At 35.5% G+C, this 22,590-nt stretch overlaps 1 protein-coding gene and 1 pseudogene across 1 annotated transcript in view; one reads left to right on the top strand and one right to left on the bottom strand.

Moving 5' to 3' along the window:
- The window catches only part of NECAB1 (N-terminal EF-hand calcium binding protein 1), a 238,226-nt gene that overhangs the window by 30,789 nt on the left and 184,847 nt on the right, over nucleotides 1-22,590 (top strand). Inside the window, exon 3 of the mRNA XM_069086671.1 lies at nucleotides 8,197-8,305. Coding sequence (XP_068942772.1) covers nucleotides 8,197-8,305 — 109 coding nt within the window. The remainder of the gene's footprint in view (nucleotides 1-8,196; nucleotides 8,306-22,590) is intronic.
- LOC138160073 (large ribosomal subunit protein eL33 pseudogene) lies at nucleotides 14,596-14,929 on the bottom strand (annotated as a pseudogene).

Raw genomic sequence — 22,590 nt, 5'->3', positions numbered from 1 at the left:
GGCTTCAAGTAGTTACAGGCATCTCTAAGTTCAGATAAAGTTTACTCACAAAGGATCACTGGTATGTCAAGCACCCTGGGCTGCAGAAATCCTCCCAATTATCTAGTTGTGCTACTACATCTTCTGGTTTCCCTGTGTAAAAGGGAACCTCTAGCATACCTGACCAGTTAGTACAGGGATTGCAGAACCCATATTTACATTGGCTACACAGGAGAATACATTTGTTTTCTCTATCTCTACATTCTTGTCCCTCCTCCTGGATCTCTCCAGTTATGGACCATGACCATGGAGTTATGTAGTTTCAACAGAGGGAGAGGACAATAACCTAGATCAACTCCTGTAGAAGATAAGGACAAAAGCTTAATAATCTTCCCTCAATAAAAAGGTAAACATGAAAGAGAAATCATAATGAACTCAACAAGATTAAAATGTTTTCATTCCTATATGGGAAGATGACACTTGTAACTCCTAAGAACTTTATCATTATTAGGGCAGGTAGGAGTATATACAGGCAGAGGGTACAGGTATAACTTGACTATGATGGGATGATCTCAAAAAAAATTAAAGGGTAAAAAAGAAGGATATCCTAGGAGAAAGGAAAGGGGAGAAGAAGAATGGGGGAAATTATTTTACAACAGAGAGGCTCAAAGAAGAGCTTTTACAGTAGACGTGAAAATGGGGGAGGAATAGCAGGTAGTGCTTGTATTAAGGTTCCCTCATGAGAACTGGCTCAAACAGCAAATAACATAACCACACAGTTGGGTATAGAAATCTAACTTACCAAACAGGAAAGTAGGAGGAAAGGGGGCCAAAAGGAGGAAGGTTTATAGAAGGGAGGGAAAATTAAGGGAGACACTGGTCAGAAGTAAAATAGACTTTTGGGGAGGGACAAGGAGAGACAGAGAGAGAAGACAGAGAATGATAAATAGGGTGAAAATAGAATGGAGGGAAATACAGTTAGTAATCATAACTGTGAATGTGAATGGGATATACTCATCCATAGAACAGAAGCAGATAGCAGAATGTATTAGAAACAAGAATCTAACAATATGTCATTTATAAGAGACACACTTGAAACAGAGGGACTCTCACAGATTAAAAATAAGGTGTTGGAAGAGAATCTATTATGCTTCAGCTAAGGTAAAAAAGGTAGGGGCAGCAATCATTAGACAAAACAAAAGCAAACATAGACCTAATTAAAAGAGATAAGCAGTGAAACTACATTTTGCTAAAAAGATACTGTAGACAATGAAGTGATATCTAAATTAAACATATATGTTCCAAATGGTATAGCATCCAAATTCTTAAAGGAAAAGTTAAATGAGTTACAGGAGGAAATAAATAGCAAAACTATACTAGTGGGGGATCTCAATTTTCCCCTCTCAAAACTAGATAAATCTAGCCATAAAATAAATAAGAAAGAAGTTAAAGAGATTAATAAGATCTTAGAAAAGTTACATATTATAGACCTCTGTAGAAAACTGAAGGGTAATAAAAAGGAATATACTTTTTTTCAGCTACACATGCTACCTTCACAGAAATTAACCATGTATTAGGGCATCGAACTGCACACCAAATGCAGAACGAGAAAAATATATTGAATACATCCTTTTCAGTCCATAATGCAACAAAAATTACATTCAGTAAAGAAAGTTGGAAACACAGATTAAAATTAATTTAAAACTAAATAATCTAATCCTAAAGAATGTATGGATCAAAAACAAATCACAAAAACAATCAAAATTCCAGGAAAGAGAATGACAACAATGAGACAACATAGCCAAATTTATGGGATATAGCAAAGCAGTACTTAGGGGAAATTTTATATCTCTAAATTCTTAATCAATAAAATAGAGAAAGAACTGATTAATGAATTGAGCATGCTATTAAAAAAACTCAAACAAGAACAAATTTTAAATCCCCAATTAAAAAACAAACTGGAAATCCTGAAAATCAAAGGAGAGACTGAGAAGCTAAGAAAACCATTGAACTAATAATTAAAACTAGGAGCTGATTTTTATGGGGGGAAATGATAAAATAGATAAACAATTAATTTAATGAAAAAAAAGAAAACCAAATTATTAGTATCAAAAATTAAAAGGGTGAATGTACCACCAATGAAAGTGAAATTAAAGCAATTATTAGGAGATTTTTTTCCTAACTATATGCTGATAAATCTGACAATGAAAGCAAAATGGTTGAATGTTTACAAAATATAAACTACCCATATTAACAGAAGAGAAAATAAATATTTAAATAACCTTATCTTTTTTTTAAAAAAATGAGCAAGCTATCAGTGAGCTACCTAAGAAATAATTTCCAGGGAAAGATGGTTTCACAAGTGAATTCTACCAAACATTTAAAGAACAATTAATTCTAATACAATATAAACAATTTGGAAAGATAGACAAAGAAAGAGTCCTACAAAATTCATTTTATGACACAAGTGTGTTGCTGATACCTAGATCAGGAGGAGCAAAAAAAAAAAAACAGAGAAAGAAAACTACAGACCAATATTCCTAATTAATATTGATGCAAAAAAAATCAGATAAAATGCTAGCAAGGAGATTACAGCAATATATCACAAAACCCCCATGCTATAAGAAGGTAGAATTTATACCAGGAATGTAGGGCTGATTCAATATTAGGAAAACTATGAGCAAAATTGAAGATATCAATAACAATAAAAGCAAAAATCATAGAATGGTGTTAATCATGCAGGAAAAGCATTTGACAAAATGTAGCATTCTTTCCTGTTTATGGACATGCACACACACACACACACTCACACATGAAATCATAGGAATAAATTGAGATTTCCTTAAAATGATAAGTAGTATCTTTCTAAAACAAGGATTATATGTAATGGGTATAAGTTAGAAGCTTTCCAAATAAGATCAGGGGTGAAGTAAGGATCCTCACCATTATCACTACTATTCACTTTTGTACTAGAAATTTTAGCTATAGCAGTAAGACAAGAAAATAAAGTTGAAGGAATTAGAAAAGGCAACGAGGAAACAAAACTATCACTCTTTCCAGATGATATGACAGTAAATTTAAAGAATTCTAAATATATAAATATTTATAATACTATATTATAATATAGTTGTATAAACCAAAATACTAGTTGAATGAACAACTTAAGCAAAGTTGAAAGATATAATAAAAAAATAAAAAATCATTAGCATTTCCATGTATTACTGACAAAGTTCAACAGGAAGGGATAGAATGAAAAATTCCATTTAAAATAACTGCATAGCCATACCAATCAATCTACAAAAAAATTACTTTTTAGAGCTAGAAAAAATAGTACCAAAATTCATTTGGAAGAACAAAAGGTCCAGAATATCAAGGGAATTAATGAAAAGAAATGCTAGGGAAAGTGGCCTAGCCATACCAGATTTTAATCTGTATCATAAAGCAGCAGTCATCAAAACTACTTGGTACTGGCTGAGGAATAGAGTAGTGAATCAATGGAATAGATTGAGTACAAGAGACCCATCAGTCAATGACTATAGTAATCTACTGTTTGATAAACCCAAAGACCCCAGTTTTGGGGATAAGAACTCACTATTTGACAAAAACTGCTGGGAAAACTGAAATATATATAGTATGGCAGAAACTGGGCATAGACCATTATCTAACACCGTATACCAAAATCAAGTCACCAAAATCAAGTCTAAATGGGTGTACAATCTAGGTATAAAGGCTGATACTGTAGGCAGTCTGGGAAAGCAAGGAATAGTTTACCTGTCAGATTTATGGAGAAGGGAAGATTTTATAACAAACAAGAGTTAGAAAGCATTATAAAATGCAAAATGGATAATCTTGATTACATTAAATTGAAAAGTTTCTGTACAAACAAAGCCAATGTAACCAAGATTAAGAGGGAAGTGGGAAATTGGGAAAGAATTTTTACAACCCGTGTCTCTGATAAAGGCCTCATTTCTAACATATACAGATAATTGAGTCAAATCTCTAAGAATACAAGTCATTTGAACAGGCAATTTTCAGAGGCAGGAAAAATGTTCTAAATCACAAGTGATTAGAGAAATGCAAATGAAAACAACTCCGAGGTAACACATCTTACTGGTCAGATTGGCTAAGATGACAAAACAAAAAAAAAAAGACAAATTCTGGAGAGGATATGGAAAAAATTGAAACACTAATGCATTGTTGGTGGAGTTATGAACTGATCCAACCATTCTGGAGAGCAATCTGAAACTATGCCCAAAGGGTTATAAATAAGTGCATACCCTTTGACCCAGTAATACCACTTCTAGGGTTTATCCCAAAGATATCATAGAAGTGGGAGGAAGACCCGCGTGTACAAAAATATTTATCACAGATCTTTTTGTGGTGGCAAAGAATTGGAAATTAAGGGGATGCCCATCAGCTGGGGAATGGCTAAACAATTGTGGTATATGAATACTGGAGTATGGAATACTGTTGTGATATAAGAAATGAGGAGCAGATGGACTTCATATTTACCTGGAGAGACTTATACAAACTGATGCAGAGCAAGAAGAGCAGAACCAAGAGAAATTTATATAATTACAGACACAACATATGTGTGATGACCAACTTTGATAAACTGGACTCTTCTCAGCAATGCAAAGTTATAAGACAACTCCAAAAGACTCGTGATGGAAGGATATGTCTACATTCAGAGAAAGAACTAGAAAGAACAGAGTTTGAATGCAGACTGAAGCAAACTACCTGCTGTCTCTCTTTTTCTTGTTTGGTTTTGTTTCCTCTTTTCCATCGTTCATTCCATTGGTTACAATCCTTCTTTACAACCTCGCTAACGTCTGATATGAAAGTATTTGCAGATCTTACACTTGATTGTCTGCTGCCATGGGAAGTTGTGGGGGGGGAGAAAATTTGAAACTCAAGGGATTGTGGAACTGAATCTTGTAAACTAAAAGTAAACAAACAAATTAATAAAGACAAAAAATTAAAATATAACAAAATAAAATAACTGAAGATATAAAATACACAGGAGTCTACTTACCAAGACAAACCCATGAACTATATGAACACAATTACAAAACACTTTTCACACAAATAAAGACAGATTTAAATAAGTGAAATATTAATTGCTCCTGGGTAGACTGAGCCAGTATAGTAAAAATGACAATTCTACCTAAATTAATTTGTTTATTTAGTGCCATATCAAACAAATTAACAAAAATTATTTTATAAAGCTAGAAAAATAATAACAAAATTCATATGAAATAACAAAAGTTAAAAAATATCAAGTGGATCAATGGGAAAAAAAAAACACAAATGAAGGTGGTCTAGGAGTGCCAGATCCAAGCTTTTGGAGCAAGAGCTTACTATTTGGCAAAAATTTCTGGGAAAACTGAAAAGCAGTTCAGCAGAAACTAGATATGGAACAACATCTCACACCATATACCAAACTAACGTCAAAATGGCTACATGACTTAGGCATAAAGGGTGATACCATAAGTAAATTAGGGGAGTTTGGAAAAATTTGCTATCAGATATAGGGATAAGGGAAGAATTTATGACCAAACAAGAGAAAGAGGGGATCGCTGGATAAAAAATAAATAATTTTGATTACATTAAATTAAAAAGGGTCTGCACAAACAAAATCAATGCAACCAAGATTAAACAGAAAGTAGGAAACTAGGAGAAAAAATTTACAACAAGTTTTTTTCTGCTAAAGGTCTCATTTCTCAAATATATAGAGAACTGAGTCAAACCTATTAGACATAATTCCTCAACTGATAAATGGTCAAAGGTTATGAACAGGAAATTTGCATAAGGAGAAATCAAGGCTATCTATACTCATATGAAAAAATACCCTAAATCATTATTGATTAGAGAAGTATAAATTAAAACAACTCTGAAGTTTCACCTTACATCTGTCAGGAATTGGAAAATATGACAAAAAGTAAAAATGACAAATGTTGGAGGGAATGTGGAAAAATTGGGACACAGAGGCACTGTTGGTGGAGTTGTGAACTGATCTAACCATTTTGGAAAGCAATCTGGAACTATGACCAAATGGCTATGAAACCATGCCTACCCTTTGACCCAACAATACCATTACTAGGTCTGTATCCCAAAAAGATCAAAGGAAAAAAAAGAACCTAGATGTAAAATATTCACATTGTACAAATATTCACAGCAGCTCATTTTGTGGTGGCAAAGAATTGAAAATTGAGAGTCCATCAGTCGGGGAATGGCTAAACAAGTTGAGGTATATGATTGTGATGCAATGCTTTTGTGCTATAAGAAATGATGAGCAGGATGATTTCAGAAAAACCTGAGAAGATTTGTATGAATTAATGCAAAGTGAAATGAGAAGAACCAGGAGACCATAGTACACAGCAACAGCAATATTGTATGAAGATCAACTGTAAATGACTTAACTATTCTGATCAATACAATGATCCAGACAATTCTGAAGGACTTACAATGAAAAATGCTATGCACTTCCAGAGAAAGCATTGATAGAATCTGAATGCAGATTGAAGGGATTTTTTACTTTATTTTTTACACATTTGCTACATGGCAAGTATGTAAATATGTTTTGCATGATTTCAGATGTATAATTGATGTCACATTTCTTCCCTTTGTAATGGGTAGGGAAGAGAGAGAATTTGAAATTCAATTTTTCTTCTAAATTAATGTCTAAAAAATTAAAGAAATTAAAAAATAAAGACAAAAAGAAAATGAATTTTCTCTCAATCTTCCCCCTCAGCATATACCCTTGAGTATCATTTTCCCAATTTGTTCATGAAAGAGGGGGGAGATTTAGGCACCTGCTATCTGATGAAAGTGCTTTGGAGATGGGAAAACACTATTTAGAAGTAAACTGTTATTATTTTTTTTTTGCTTTTTTTTTTTTTGGAAGGGGGAAGGCAGGGCAATTGGTTGAGTTAATTAAGTTAAGCGACTTGCCCAAGATCATACAGCCAGTAAGTGTTAAATGTCTGAGACCGGATTTGAACTCAGGTCCTCCTGACTCCAGGGCTGGTGCTCTATTCACTGCACCACTGTAGCAGCAAGCACCCCAAGCGTCCCCAGGGTTGCTGCTACCACAGGTTCTTGGCTCTGCTTTGATAAAGGAAAGCAACTCAAAATGGGTTAACAAGCTTACTTTAATCAGTCAAATGTGTATCGTTTATCTAGTTCAGGGGGAAAAGGTCAGCACCCCGAACTTCAGAGTATACAGACAGAATTATCAAGACAGAGAAACTGATCAAGTAGACAGTTTTCAAACTGTCCAACCATTACATCCATACCAAATCAACATCTGGGTTTCAACATCTGGGTTTTTCAAAGCCGAGGGGGGGCTCTCAACAACGGCTTCCCATAATCCAGATCAAATCACAGAACACTTCTCAAAGTGATCCCCAAAACAAAGCTACACATCAGGGTTTATGTAGCCTTCTCCTGTCTCAGAGAATGTAACAACCTTATTGACTCACTGGCCAATCAAGAAATATTTACTGAAAAACAAGCCTCCCACCCCAGGCTCCAGGTGCACTTTAGCCTAGGGGCAGGGAAGATCTTAAAAATTTACATTCCCATTACAACCACCTAGCTTCCCCAAGCTGTTATTATTATTAACGGGCACTACTTAAAACTTCTCTCTATGCAATGTGTGGCAGAAGAACTAAATTGCCTCACTGAATTATACTACCAAGTTAAGCCAAATAACAGAATAATATACAAAGTTTCAGTGCTTATCTTACCAACAAATACTTGTCACAGATGTTCTCAGTGAGGTTGATTCTCATTATATAATCAAAACTACATATAAAACAAAGGAAATTAAACAATACGTTTGAGGTTTGGGGGTATTGCTCAGTGGAAACCATTGTGTAAGTGGTTTATACACACACATAAACACATTCTACATTTTAGTTTAAGGTTATAGAAATTAAATGATTCCTTATTGCTTATGAGATAGAATAGAAACTTTTAAAGCTGATATTTAAGACTTTTTAAAGTCTAACTCAAGTTTTTCAAACTTTTTTTCATACTATTCATATCTATTTCCTATTCCCCTTTATCGTAAACTTCCTGAGGTCAGGGCCCTGGTGGTTGTTCATTTTTATATTCCCAGCTCCTAGTTCAGTGCCTCATATACAGCAAGGCACCTAATGAATGTTTGTTGCATTAATTTGAATTTACTTGTATTTGTTTATGTCATTTCAGATGATGGAAAGTTGTCCTTTGAAGAATTCAAAGCCTATTTTGCAGATGGTGTTCTGAGTGGGGAAGAATTGCACGAGCTCTTCCATACCATTGATACACACAATACCAAGTAAGGAGTCCTTTTATCAATGGAGTTTGTAAATGAATACATATGACAAGAAGGAATTTTGCTATGATCAGCTGGTTTTAATCCTATAATTATGTAACTGAGAAAAATCATAATTTCAGTACTTGAAATCCTCTGAAAACCTTGTTTTGAATCAGAAAACAAAGATATCTGCCATCAATCTTCTTGCCTTGGTTGAGGTACAGTTTAGAATATGCCAGCTTTACAGAATGTGAAGCAAGATATTAGATTTTTAAGCATTTTTACACCTATTATTAATAGGAGAGTAGAATATTACCTTTTGACCTGAATTTGTTTCCTTTGAGAACTTTTCATGGGCCAAACTCTCATCAGCAAAGTGAAATGGAAAATTGAGGATTATTTGCATGATTTGGGCCTTTCTCTCCTTACATCATTCTTAACAAAAATATCTCATAGTACAAACACTGGATTTTTGCTTGGGTTATCTATAATTGCCTATATCCTCCATTTCACTTTGATTTTGAGGACATCTCTTTATTTTCGTAGAGAGTACAAAATTATCCTACAATTTTTATGCTCCAATAGTGCTAACAAATAATTTTAAATGGAAAAAATGAAAACTATAGAGAAGTATTTAGTTTTGTCTGTTATAATACTAATACTTATATAATATGGTAAGGTTTGTAAAACATTTTCCCTGCAACAATCCGGCAGGGTAAGCTGTATCTTGTATTGCTATCCCATCTCACAAATAAGGAATGAAACAAATACTAAACATCAGAGCAAGGATTTTAATCAGATCTCTGATCAAATCAAATATTCTTCCCTTTATATCATATTGATTCACCTAACTGTCTGAAAAAGAATTACATTATTTGGAACAGCAATTGTATATGAGAAGTCTGTTACAAAGGGGGCATAATTTGTAATTAATTGTCTTAGTCCCATCAACATTTTTACTTACTGGATCACTCAATAACTTGCTTATCTATTGGGAGGTAGGTGGTACAATGGATAGAGTGCTAGGCCTGGAATTAGAAAGACCTGTGTTCAAATCTAACCTCAGAAACTTACTAGCTGTATGATCTGAGGGAAGTCACTTAACCTCTGTTTGCCTCAGCTTCTTCAACTGTAAAATGAGGGTAATAAATAGCATTTACCTCCCTGCATTGTTATATAAGAATAAAATGAGATTATACTTGCAGAGTACTTAGCACAGTGCCTAACACATAGCAGCTGCTTAATAAATGTTTCCTTCTTTCCTACTTTCCCTTATAACAATATTGAGAGCATTCTAGTCAGCCAGTCATCTACAGACACACAGTAATTTGGAACAACCCATCAATTAACTTTTTAAAGGACACAATTCACTCCCAAAATATACTAGTTTAAAAAAAAAGTTTGGCAAATGAATATTTTCAAATTTGCAAGAAGTACCAACTTCTTTTTTTGTTTTGTTTTTTTAATTTTCTATATTCTTTGATTTGATTTGATTTTTTTGTTTTATTTTTATTTTACACTCAAGGACCAGAACACAAATACAGAATAAGGAAAAGGAAACAAAAACATATCACAAACTTAAATATTGGAATTTAAATACAAAGCATGCTATGTGCATAGCAGAACATAAGAAACAATTCAAAATATGTAACAATAAATTTTTATATCAAGAAAGCCTATATGATAAATGGTACACGTTGTGTTAAAAATTGTCCATCTTTTCTTTGTTTCCTTGTAAATTTTCTTTTGTTCTCTGCTGTGTACTTTTTTACTTTGTTCTGTTTTTCTATCCCCCCCACACTCTCCAGAAGGCTACAATAAAGTTTAGATATGTTTCTCTATAGCCAGAGATATATACATACACATATACATACATATATAGACATATACTTTCCCAAACATATTATACTCCTGATTTTTGTTTTCATGTTTGTTCATATCTCTTGTTTCCTATCGCTCCCTCCTCCTCTACTTTATTTCTACCCACACCCTTACTCTCTTATTACTTGCCTTCTTCCCTCCAAAGATCCCTCCCCTATCCTCTCATTCCTGTAAATCTAGACATCTTTCTATACCCTCCTTTTACCTATTCCCTCACCCTCCCCTCTAAAGATCCTTCCTTTGTCTTCTCCCCACTCCCTATGCCCCTACCATTTTATTCCTTCTGAATTAGAAGACTTTTATACTCTTGTAAATAGATGTGTTGTTCACTCGTAAACCCTGATGAAAGTAAGTTACCAGAATTCCCAGTCCTCCTCCCCTAATTCTTCTGTATAAATTCGTCCTCTTGTACCTCATTTGTAAAAAAATAATTACCCTTTTTAGCTGTTCCTAAATGATTTTAGTTTTTAAATTCATATCATACTCAGGTTTACCCCAATCTTTTTTATGAGCTACCTAATTATTCATAAAAATCTTAGACAGACATTTTACATATACAAAAAATAGTCTGTCCTTATGAATCCCTTATAATCAGTCTTTGGTATGTGCCTTATATTTATATTGGTTCTTATATGTCAAACCTTCTATTAAGTTCAGGATTTTTTTTTCAACAAAGTCTTGAAAGTCTGAGAGTTTATCAAATGTCCATTTTTTTTCATTCAGGATAATACTTAACTTTGCAGGGTATGATATTTTTGGCAGGAACCCTAGTTCTTTTGTTCTTTAATATATAGTGTTCCAAGACCTACAGTCCTTAAATGTCTCTGCTCCTAGGTCTTGTGTAATTCTAATTGTGGCACCATCATATTTAAATTATTTTAATCTTGGTGGTTTTAATATTTTATCCTTTAGCTGGGGGCTTTGGAATTTGACTATGATATTCCTATGAGTTTTCCTCATAGGCTCACTTTTAAGTGGTGATTGACAGATTTTTTCTAATTCTACTTTAACACCCCCCCCCCTTTGTTCTAATGCTTCAGGAGAATTTTCTTTAATTATTTCTTGTATTATTTTATCAAGATTCTCTTTTTGATCATAACTTCCAGTTAGTCCAATTATTTTTATATTTTCCCTTCTTGATCTGTTCTCCAAATCTGTTGTTTTTCTTATAAGATGTTTCACTTTCTCTTCTATTTTTTTATTATTCATATTTTGTTTAATTATTTCTTGATCTCTTATAATTTTGCTAGCTTCACTTTGCCCAATTTTAATTTTCAAAGTGTCATTTTCTTCATTAAGATCTCCTTTTCTGGGGCGGCCAGGTGGCACAGTGAGTAAGAGCGCCAGCCCCAGAGTCGGGAGACCTGGGATTGAATCTGGGCTCAGATACTTAGCACCATACCCAGAAATAACTGGCTGTGTAACCTTGAGCAAATTACTTAACCCCAATTGCTTAGGAGCAGCCAGGTGGTGCAGTGAGTAAGAGCACTGGCCCCAGAGTTGGGAGACCTGGGATTGAATCTGGGCTCAGATACTTAGCACCATACCCAGAAATAACTGGCCGTGTAACCTTGAGCAAGTTACTTAATCCCAATTACTTTAAGGAAAAAAAAAAGATCTTTTGTCCTTGGTCAACTTTCCCTTCATACCCTTCTTGTTTTTCTTGTATTATTCTTTTTTTTTTTTTAGTTTTTCATCTATCTATGTTATTTTTTATTTTTTAAAGATCTTCTATGAATTCTTTTGGGACATGTGATCATTTGGCGTTACTCTTTGGGGGTTCCTCTGAAGATGAGCCCCAGTCATCTCTATTCCCATAACAGTTTTCTATGGTTGGATTCTTTCTCATTTGTCTGTGCATTTTTTTGTGGTGATAGCTTATTTATTTGTAGTCACCTCTAGCCCTGGGGTATAGAAAATGGTGCCTCTTGTCCCAGATCTTCAGTTCTCCCCTCTAGCCTGGAGCCAAAGTCAAACCTCCAACCTCCTGTAAGTGCCCACAGCCAGGGGCTTTCTGTCCCACTGCTTCTACACTCACCAAATGTGTGCTGGTTCCTTCTTACCCCTGCTGCTCTTTGCAGCACAGCTGGGTCTGGCATTCCATGTCAGCAAAGGTTTCCAGAGATCTTCCTGGGCTCAGACACCCAATTCCCATCACTGTGGGGAGGAGGGGGGGCAGGGGTGGTAAAAGTCCCTGTAGCTGGGACCTCCTAAACCAACTAACCCCTGTATGTGAGGCTTGTTGTTAAAGTGGAACCTAGCCTGGGGGTGTTTACTCTTCCCAGGGACCAAACAATCTGGGATTTTTCTTCTGATCTTCTCAAATTGTCCCAAGAAGACCTCAGTTGTGCCCCTGTTCTTATTTATCTCCTCCCATTGTTTGTTTGCCCTAAGGTAATATTTTAACTCTCTTGTGAGGGAAAATCTTGAGAGCTTGGAATTTTTTTACCTACTCCACCATCTTCCCAGAATTCTCTCCCCAAAACACTAACTTCTAATGCAACTGTTGTTGGAACTGTTCTGAAGGAAATAACCTGGCACACAGCATTCATGGGGATTCTAGGATTTTAGAATTTATATTTAACAAGTCTAATATGGTTTAAGATAGTGTTAGAGAATTCTGAGGCAATTCACTTTTATGATAGGGAAAACTTTTCAATAGACTGTTGTAGGGTGATACAAAAGGAAAAGGCACTAAATTTGAAGTCAGAAGACTTGGGTTTGAATCCTCACTCTGGGATTGCTAGGAAGCACAATGTATAGAGCACAGGGCCTGGAGTCAGAAAGACCTGTTCAGATCTAGTCTTGGACACTTACTAGCTGTGTGACCCTGAGCAAGTCATTTAACCCTGTTTACTTCCATTTCCTCATCTGTAAAATGAACTGAAGTAGGAAATGGCAAACCTCTATGGAATTTTTTGCCAAGAAATCTCCCCTCCACAAAACAATAGGGTCATAAACAGACATTTTTGAACAACAAACCTTAAACTACTACATATGACCTGGCCTCAGTGTCCTCATCTGTAAAATGGAGAGGTTGGACTAGATGATCCTAACAGTTTCTTCCAGGTCTAAATCTATGATTGTGTGATAGGTCTAGAGTCTAGACCTGTAATTTCTTTTGTATGAAGAACTCTCTGGTGAAGAAACTCCCTATACCAATTCAGGTCAGCCCCTTTTCTATAACATATAGTCTTGGAGTACTAAAATGTTAAGTGATTCTCCTAGGGCCATGCAGCTCATATGTAAAAGAGACATGTCTTGAACCCAGATCTTCCTAGTTTTGAGGCCAGTTTTTTTATCCACAGATGAGGATAAAATAATCTGTTGTTCCCATTCAATGCTCAAAGTAAATTGAATGGTAAATTGAGGTATATTGAGTCCAGGATAACTTTTATTTTATTTCCTATAAAATGCAAGAGACACAAAAGGAACTCACGTTGTTGTTCAGTCATTTTTTCCATCGTGTTTAATTAACCCTTCACGATCCCATTTGAGGTTTTCTGGGCAAAAATACTGGAGTGGTTTGCCATTTCCAGTTCATTTTCCAGATGAGTAAATTAAGGAAAATAGGGTTAAATGACTTCCCTAAGGTCACACAGCTAGAGTCTGAGGCCAGATCTGAACTCAGGAAGATAAGTCTTCCTGACTCCAGTCCCAGCACTCTATTTACTGCACCATCTAACTACAAAAAGAACTCATAGTAGCCCATAAATATTTGATAGATTTTTTATCCTTTTCTGCAGAAATCCACCTCATTGCTAGGTCCCTATATATTCTACCAAAAACATGCCAGCACCCTCTGGTTTGGACTCATCACAGAAAGAAAACAAACTGAGGTTACTTAAGAAGTAACCCTGAGACTGGTGATACCTAGAAAATCTCTTTTTTGCTTCTTGGAAATCATAGTTTCCAGAACTCTTTTGGGAGGGGGGTGGAAGGAGAGGGAGGAATGAAATTTTTATAATTTATATCTAAAATTGTGCCTTCTGACAAATCTTGCATTACCTATCACCATTACAATATAAATACTGATGAATACAGAAAAGCATGGAAAGACATTCATGAAACTTGGTGAAATAAGCTGAAATAGGAAGTGATGACCATAGCAATATAGATGTAAAGGGTAACAGCAGTAACAACAGAAGAATTGAAAAATGAATGCTACAAAATCAAGTAGTTCAGTTTTGTGGAACTTTTCCCCCTCGCTTCCTTTTTTATATTGTATTGCAAGGGGCAACTCTCTGGGAGGGAGTGGATGGTAGGTATATGGTAGAAGATATAAGTGATGTAAAAACAAAAGATATCAATAAAGTTTGTTTTTAACCCATAATATAGTCCTTGAAGCATATCTATTTTGAAAAAGGCATTTAAAATGAAACATGCATTGTAAAATTCTCAATTTTATTTAGCTTATTTTTGGTAATATTCTAGACCCTCCATGGATACAGCACTTGCTAGATTCTTTGTCCAATAGCCTTTGCAAGAAGATTGCTATGGAATTTGGCCTGAACTGTGTCACTGTGTCCATGAACCCAAATAGACTTTCCCCAGATCACTCTGGTTTTGTTGGGTTTACCTCCAGGAGTTTTTTGCTTTGTCTAAATAGAATTCAGTTGCATCCCAAGATTAATCTCCTTTAATTTTAAAAAGAGCTGTGTGTTCCCTCTGGTTTTGTAGATCTTACTTGTAGCCACTAAAAATGGCCTTAGATCACAGTCTTCTAGACTTTTTGCTCTTATACAAATACTGTCTCCCAGACATATTTCCCAGGCTCCAGAATTCTTGAACTTAGGGTTGCTGCTCAGCCTGGGACTACTTAGTAATTTCCTTTCTCTCTCTAGTTGGCTGAGGTTCAGGAATTCCCACAAATTGGGCACATGGCTGGGAACCTTTTCCATTACCACCTTCCTCTACTGCTGCCACTCCAGGACTGGGTACAAGCACTTAGACTCTAGGAACTTAGGTACCTCAGAACCAGGGGCATGAAGGTAGATTTTAACAATCAGCTCTCCATGAAAAAAAATGAATGCATTAAACACTTTTAAGTTTAATCTGAATTATTAAAACTTTCTCCATCACTTTAGTAAGTCAACAAAATGATAAATCAAGCCCCCTTTGCTGATTTCTGATAGTTGGTAGGATCTGGTTCTGGCATACCCTTGCCCAGAATCCTCATTATTTCTCCACTGTCCACCTATTTGCCATCTCTTGAGCTTAGAGCTACCATCTCTAGAGCTGGGTGGGTAGGTAGGCAGGATTGCCCCTTGGTCTTGAGAGCTATGCTGGTATACAGGTATATCTCAGGGACCAAAATCTACTCATCTTTCAGTTATCTGATTCTAATTTTGTTATAAGGGTCATGAGTATAAATTAGTCTTTGAGTTCAACTAGGATTTCTACTTCTTAGAGCACTCAGTTTCTTGTTTAGGTAGTCATGTTGAGAGAGCTCTAATCACAACTCATAAAAGGAGGAAAAAAGCCAAAAAAGAACCAGGTCTGCACTGCAGTTATAGACCTAACACAAAAGGGTGACTCACAATACTTCCAGCCTACCAATTCATCCTGTATTAATCCACAAGAGCCCAAGTCAAACAATTAATCACATTGATGGGGTTCAGTCCAGGACCTAAACAAAGGCTCACTGCTCTGTAAACTCATCAAGGTGATCAGAAAACTCCTCTCAAATTATATAAAGTATTATAAGTGTCAAAAATTAGTAAACATAGCAACCGCTATAGGCATTCAGAGGACAAAGATTACTCTTGGCTGGGAGAGCCAGGGAAGACTTCAGGGAGAAGAAAAGACCTGAGCTGGAATTTCAGAGAAGGGTAGGTCTTAACTAAGAATCTTGGGGAGTATAGTGAGCATAGTATTATTGCAGTCCTGCCCTGCCTCAGATTAGTCTGGTAGCTCAGGTTTGAGGTTGAAATGAAATGAAACATTTGAACATTGTTTGACAATTAACCAAATGAGGTTTCCTTAGCCATAGCCTGAATCAGATACTCAATAAGGATATATCACTGTCTCAAATAGAAGTACTCCCCCTCGATTCCATAACGAAATGTGTTTTCTCAGCAGGGCAAGACAGGATGGCTTCCATGGAGATGGAATAACTACCAAGTCTGAAAGATATTGATTGCTTATGGGCTGACCTGTTTTATTCCCTTGGATAATCAGTGATCCACACCAAAACCTTTAGTCTTAGCACCCTGTACCAATAAATCTTGGTATAGTTTCCTTGATTTTTAGGGAAAAACTAGTCTAGGCTAGATGGGAGGAGACCCTGGTCAATACTGTTCTTATCATAAGCCTATCCTAGGAGACAGGAAAATCATGAGTAAAGACATGTACTGCACTACTCTTTGATGATAATGTTTTGATTAATTAGTTAGGCTCTAAGAATAAAGAAGTTAATAACCCTTGTCATCTGAAAAAGTGATATTCCTTCATCTAAACCCACTCCTGGGAATAACAGAGGTGCTGGGAAGAATAGAAGCTAATAAATACCATTCTGGAATATATTCTTTAGAAAAATAAGGACAGAGCAGAAGACTTCTTTTGTAATGCAAATATTGCATAATATGAGTGTTGACACTTAAAACTGTATTAGTCCATGATGTGTGGTGATTATTTCTCCCTCACTGCATTCATTGTTAATTTTTGTTTAATTATACCTGGGTTTGTAGCAGTCCTTTAGAGCCTCAAGACTTTCAACCAATGTGAAACAGTGAAGGAGAAGTATTTGGCTTTTTTTAAAGCTGTATTGTATTTTTTATTAATTTTCTTTAACATTTCCCCATTTTAAATAAACTGATTTACTTATTTTTAACATTCATTTTAAAAATATTTGATTTTTGAATTCTCTCCCCTGCCCCTCCTCCACCCATTGAGAAGGCAAGTAATGTGATAATAATTATACATGTGAAATCATATAAGACATATTTGCATTTTTGCCCTGTCATAACCCAAAAAAGCCAAGAAAAATTTAAAAAATGAAAAAAAATATGGTTCATTCTACATTCACAGTTTATCTGTTCTCTCTCTGGAGGTAGATAGCATTTTTCATTAAAAGTCCTTCAGATTGTTTTAAGTTGTTGTATTGCTGAAAATAGCTAAGTCATTGATATAAGTCATAATTGTTATAATATTGCTGTTACTATGACAGTGTTTTCCTGATTATACTCACTATAATTTGCATTAGTTCGTGTAAGTCTTCCCAGACTTCTTTTATTTCTTATAGCACAATAGTATTCCATCACAATTAATCCTAATAAAGCTGCCTCCAGGCCCAATATTCTAACTTCATTATAGACCTGGCCCCAATGAACAGCAGGCCCACTGTACCTACCTAGACACCCCCACCCCTGCCAATGTCCTAACTTCTTCATATATGCCTCACTGCTCACTAGAACAGCATGAACTCATAGTTCTCACAAAACACCAGGCATGTCCACATGATGCGAACTCAGCTATTGCCTCTACCTAGTCACTGATCCCTGATCCATTCCCACAGAAACAGGTGTACTCTTGTATTCAATCATCCATCTAGCCCAAGACAGGACCACGCAATACCTAACTATCTTGACCAGAAAGGACCACAATAGTTAGCCAATGGGAGGGCAGCACGACCACAATGTTTAACCACTGAACCATAGATGGGATCCCTCCTCCATTACCTAATCCCTTAACAAACTCTTCCTGCCTTTTAAAATATTAATTATATTCCTATAGTCTATGTAAACTTTCATTGTGTAATCAGCATCTTTACCCTATAAAAATCTATCTTGTTCTCTCTAAAGTTGCTGGTTCCTTTGGAAACTTAGCCTACTTCATGAGAGGGGTCAATCCCAATAAATGCCTCTACTTGGATTAGAGGTGGTCTGATTGAATTCTTTGAGATGGTTCCACCACAACACATCATGAAACTCCAACAGTTTTTGGGTGGGCAAAGCCCCCGCCGCAACAACAATCATATACCACCACTTGGTCAGCCATTCCTCAATTGATGAGAATCCCTTCAATATTCAATTCTTTGCCACCACAAAAAAGGGCTGCCATAAATATTTTTGTACATAAAGGTCTTTTTCCTTTTCTTTTGATCTCTTTGGAATATAGACTTAGTGTGGTATTGCTGGGTCAAAGGGTATGCACAGTTTTATAGCCCTTTGGGTGTAATTCCAAATTCTAAATCTCCAGAATGGTTGGACCAGTTCACAACTCCACCAATACATTAGTGTCAAAAGGAGAATTTTTTTAATTGGCGATGATAGTGTTTTTGGTTTGCTTTGGCTGGACTTGTGATCTCATGTGTGCTGAGAGCTCCTGATGAGAAAGAATTCCCTCTATCAATGGAATTCAACAAATGTTCTATAACTTAAAGTCTTGGAAAGTTGCTTGGAGTCACTGAGCGATAAAGCAACTTGCTAAAAGTCTCATAACTAACATAGGTCCGAGGTAGTACTTGAATCTAGATCATCCCATCTGAGGTTGGCTGTATGTGAAATCATACAAAATATATATCCATTTTTGCCATGTTGTAACCCACAAAAACCAAGAAAAATAAAGAAAATTTAAAAATATGCTAAGCATATATGTCTATACACATATGTATATACATATAGTGTGAATTTGAGTGAGTAGATATTATTATTCAGTATATTGATTAGGGACCTCTTTGATACTATCTGTGGTGCTCCACTCGAGGAAATGATACCTATAGGAAGACTTCACTGTTCAAGAATTCATTGTTAGAGGCAGTGTTTTATAGTAAAATAAGTGCTAGATTTGAAGTCAAAAGATCTAGGTGCAAGTTCTAGCTCTACGATTTATTACCTTAGTGACCCTGGACATATCAGTTAAACTCTCTGAACCATTTTCCTCACCAATAAAATAAGGAAATCATATTGAATAAAATAAGTTCCCTCCAAACTACAAATCATGGAAAACCATGACCTCCAAAGAATAAAAATTATAGGAAACTCAAAGGACAATGGAAAGACATATGGTGGTTGTAAATGCACCAGGACATTTTGCCACCCACGCATGATATAAAAATATACCAGTAAGTAGACTGGGTCATACAGCAGAAGCCAGGATTAACAGATGGAGAGCTTTAGTTTTTATGCTGCCTTTGACACTGAAAACCTTTGTGATCCTATACAGAGGGTTCATTAATCAACAAAAATTTATTTAGTGCCTACTATGTACCAAGCACTGTGGTTAAGTGCTGGAGATATAAATCCAAAAAATGAAACCCTCTCAATGAAAAATCATTTAATATTTCTGGATCTCAATTGCCCCATCCATAAAATAAGGAGGTTGAACTAGACAATCTCTAAGATCTCTTCCTGGATCTAATCAAGTGATTCTATAACTAATAATCTCTCATATTTTACAAAGACTAGCTCAGATCTTGAGAGCAGAATTCTCAATACTAGACATCAATTACTTCTGAAACATTTGACTGTATATAAATCAGAAACTAATTATTGGAGTTATTAATTGTCGTTGACATCTTGCGAAATACAAATTAGTCCATTTGCTGATCAATGCCATATGAAAGGAAAGCTTCCTGTGATGGAAATATTCATGTTACTGCTATCCTTGAGAAGTGTTGTCTCTTGCTTTCAGAAAGACGGAAAGCTTAGAAAATACTTTTGAAAGAAAGGAAAAGCTAACTGAGAGAATATCCTATTTAATCACTTCCCCCTTTTGATCTGTGAAGAGGATTCTTAAAAAACATCACACTTTCTCATGAGAAGAAAATATCATTAGCATGGCAAGATAACACATTTTGTCTGTAAATTATTATGTAATTAGGATGATTGTGAATGTCAAAGTCAACTAAGTCAATCCTTGGAGAATGTAACTGAAAAATATTTCATAACTTATGGATCTCCAGGAGTTTTGCTATTTTTTGAATCTATCAACTTTTAAGTTGAGAAAAATTTTGAGTGTGTTTCTACACAACCACAAATGTTTTGGCAGAGAATAAATTAGATTCACCACATGGGAGTAGTGGTCTTAAACCACAATTTAGTTTTTAATCATATTTTTCACTTAAGTTTCCCACTCTGTTTCAAAGTATTTTTTTGATTCCAGCTAAGAAAATGAAATGTCTTAGGAAACCTTTACTGTCTTAGTACTGGGGCCATATTTATGTTTGTGATTTTTCGTGTTGCTCAGTTGTTTCAGTCATGGCCTCCAGAGACTGGGATTCACCTAAGATCATACAGATAGTATCAGAATTAGGATCTGAAGTCTGGTCTTCTAACTCCATAGCCAGTATGTTATTTCCTAGAACTGATTGTCTCCGGGTTTCATTCCCAAAGTCACTACCTTCATCTACTTACTACCTTGACCTTCACCTACTCTCACAAATGGGACTGCCTATTATTTTTACTTTATTGGGATTGTCTTAGGTCCTGAAAAACTTGCTTATATGACCATATTTATTATCTATGTACTATCAAAAGATCAGTAGTAGTAGCATATAGCACTTTAAGGTTCAAAAGGGATTATATGGATTTTATCTTATTTGATCTGACAAAGATCCCAGATAATGCAAAGGAAAACAACATTGAAAGACTTCTAATCATTTAGAAATGAAGACAGAGGCAAAGTATTCTAATCTCAGGGTCAGAATAAGGAATGTGCAGACCTTTCTTTTTCTTTATAATTAAGAGAATGGGAATAAATGATAAGAAATCAAAGAGCAAAGCATTCTAAGGGGATTAATAAGCAATAGGTTTGTGAGGGACCAGTGGCCAACACATCTGGGTAGCATTTCTGTGGGAGGTAGAACAGGTAATCCAACACAAAGGAGTAGGCTACTGCCCATTAGAACAGTGAATGAACAGTATGGAATACTGACTGCCTCCGGATTTCCTTCCCTGCTCCTCTCTGATTCCTCTTTTTTTTTTTTTTTGCTTTGTTTTTGGAGGGCAATTGGGATAAGTGACTTGCCCAAGATCACACAGCTAGTTAGTGTCTGAGGCCAGATTTGAACTCATGAAGATAAGTCTTCCTGATTCCAAGTCCAATGCTTTATCTACTCTGCCACCTAACATCCCGACAAGTGAGTTAGCTTTAGCTAAAGTTTCCTAGAAGATGGCATTTATGGCAATGGAAAGCAAACAAGTCTTTTATCTTTCAGAGTCATATATGCATTGTCTTTTCCATTGCCTAATTTACAAAGAAATGGGTAAAATATATACTTAGGAGGTATAATCTATAAGATTTATAGTTCCATGGAAACTATGCAAATATTATGAATCAACACACTGAATGGGAGATCAGTTTATGTCTCCTCCAATTCTTTGATTCTTGATAATAGATATTGATAGATAAATAATACTCCGCCAAATTTCAACATATTTAAATGGGAATTCCTCTCCAGGTTACACTCCTGACTCTTCTAAACTTCCTTTATACTGTTCTAGAATTCCCTTTATCCTGGAAGCTCATTCACTTCACCCCTGGACTTCACACATACCTCAGAGACATTGTAGGTCCAGTTCCAGAACACTGCAATAAAGCAAATATCATAGTAAAGTGAATTATACACATTTTTTTGGTTTCCCAATACAAATAAAAGTTAGGTTTACACTTTAGTGTTGTCTATATAGTGTGCAATAGTATTATGTCTTTAAAAATGTATGTACCTGTATTTCAAAATACTTTATTGCTAAAAAAAAATACTAACTATCACCTGAGCTTTAAGAAAGTCTTGGTCTTTTTCCTAGTGAAGGGTCTTGCCTAAATGTTGATGATAGTTGTTAACTGATCAGGATAGTGGTTTCTGAAGGTTGGGGTGGCTGTAGCAATTTTTTAAAAACAAAACAACAATGAAGTTTATGGAATTCATTGATTCTTCCTTTTACTTGCACACTTAGAGGTCATGATAGGGTTATGAATTGGCCCAATTTCAATATTGTTGTGTCTCTGGGAATAATAAGGCCTTAGGAGAGGGAGAGATATGGAGCAGTAGCTGGTAGGTGGAGCAGTCAGATCACACACAACATTTATCGATTGCTCTCTTATATGAACATTGTTCATGGTGCCCCAAAATGATGACAGTGGTAACATCTCACTGTGATCACTGATCACAGACTACCATGAAATATATAAAAATAATGAAAAAGTTTGAAATCATGTGAGAATTACCAAAATGTAACACAGAGACATGACGTGAACACATGCTGTTGTAAAAATCTTGTTGGACTTGGTCATCACTGGGTTGCCACTAATGTTAAATATGTAAAAAAAAAAAAGTAACATCTGCAAAATGCAATTAAGCAAAATACAATAAAACAAGTTATGCCTGTACCTTCCACACCTATGATATCTACCTATGGACTATTTCCTTTGAACCTCCATTTCAAGGAGGATGAAGAGGTCAGCCATGTCATAATTCCTCTGTA

This window comes from Petaurus breviceps, unplaced genomic scaffold, assembly GCF_028583685.1.
Source record: "Petaurus breviceps papuanus isolate PSGF00001 unplaced genomic scaffold, PetGlider_PUasm1.0 179, whole genome shotgun sequence".
NCBI lineage: Eukaryota > Metazoa > Chordata > Mammalia > Diprotodontia > Petauridae > Petaurus > Petaurus breviceps.
This window is presented reverse-complemented; position numbering and strand designations above follow the sequence as displayed.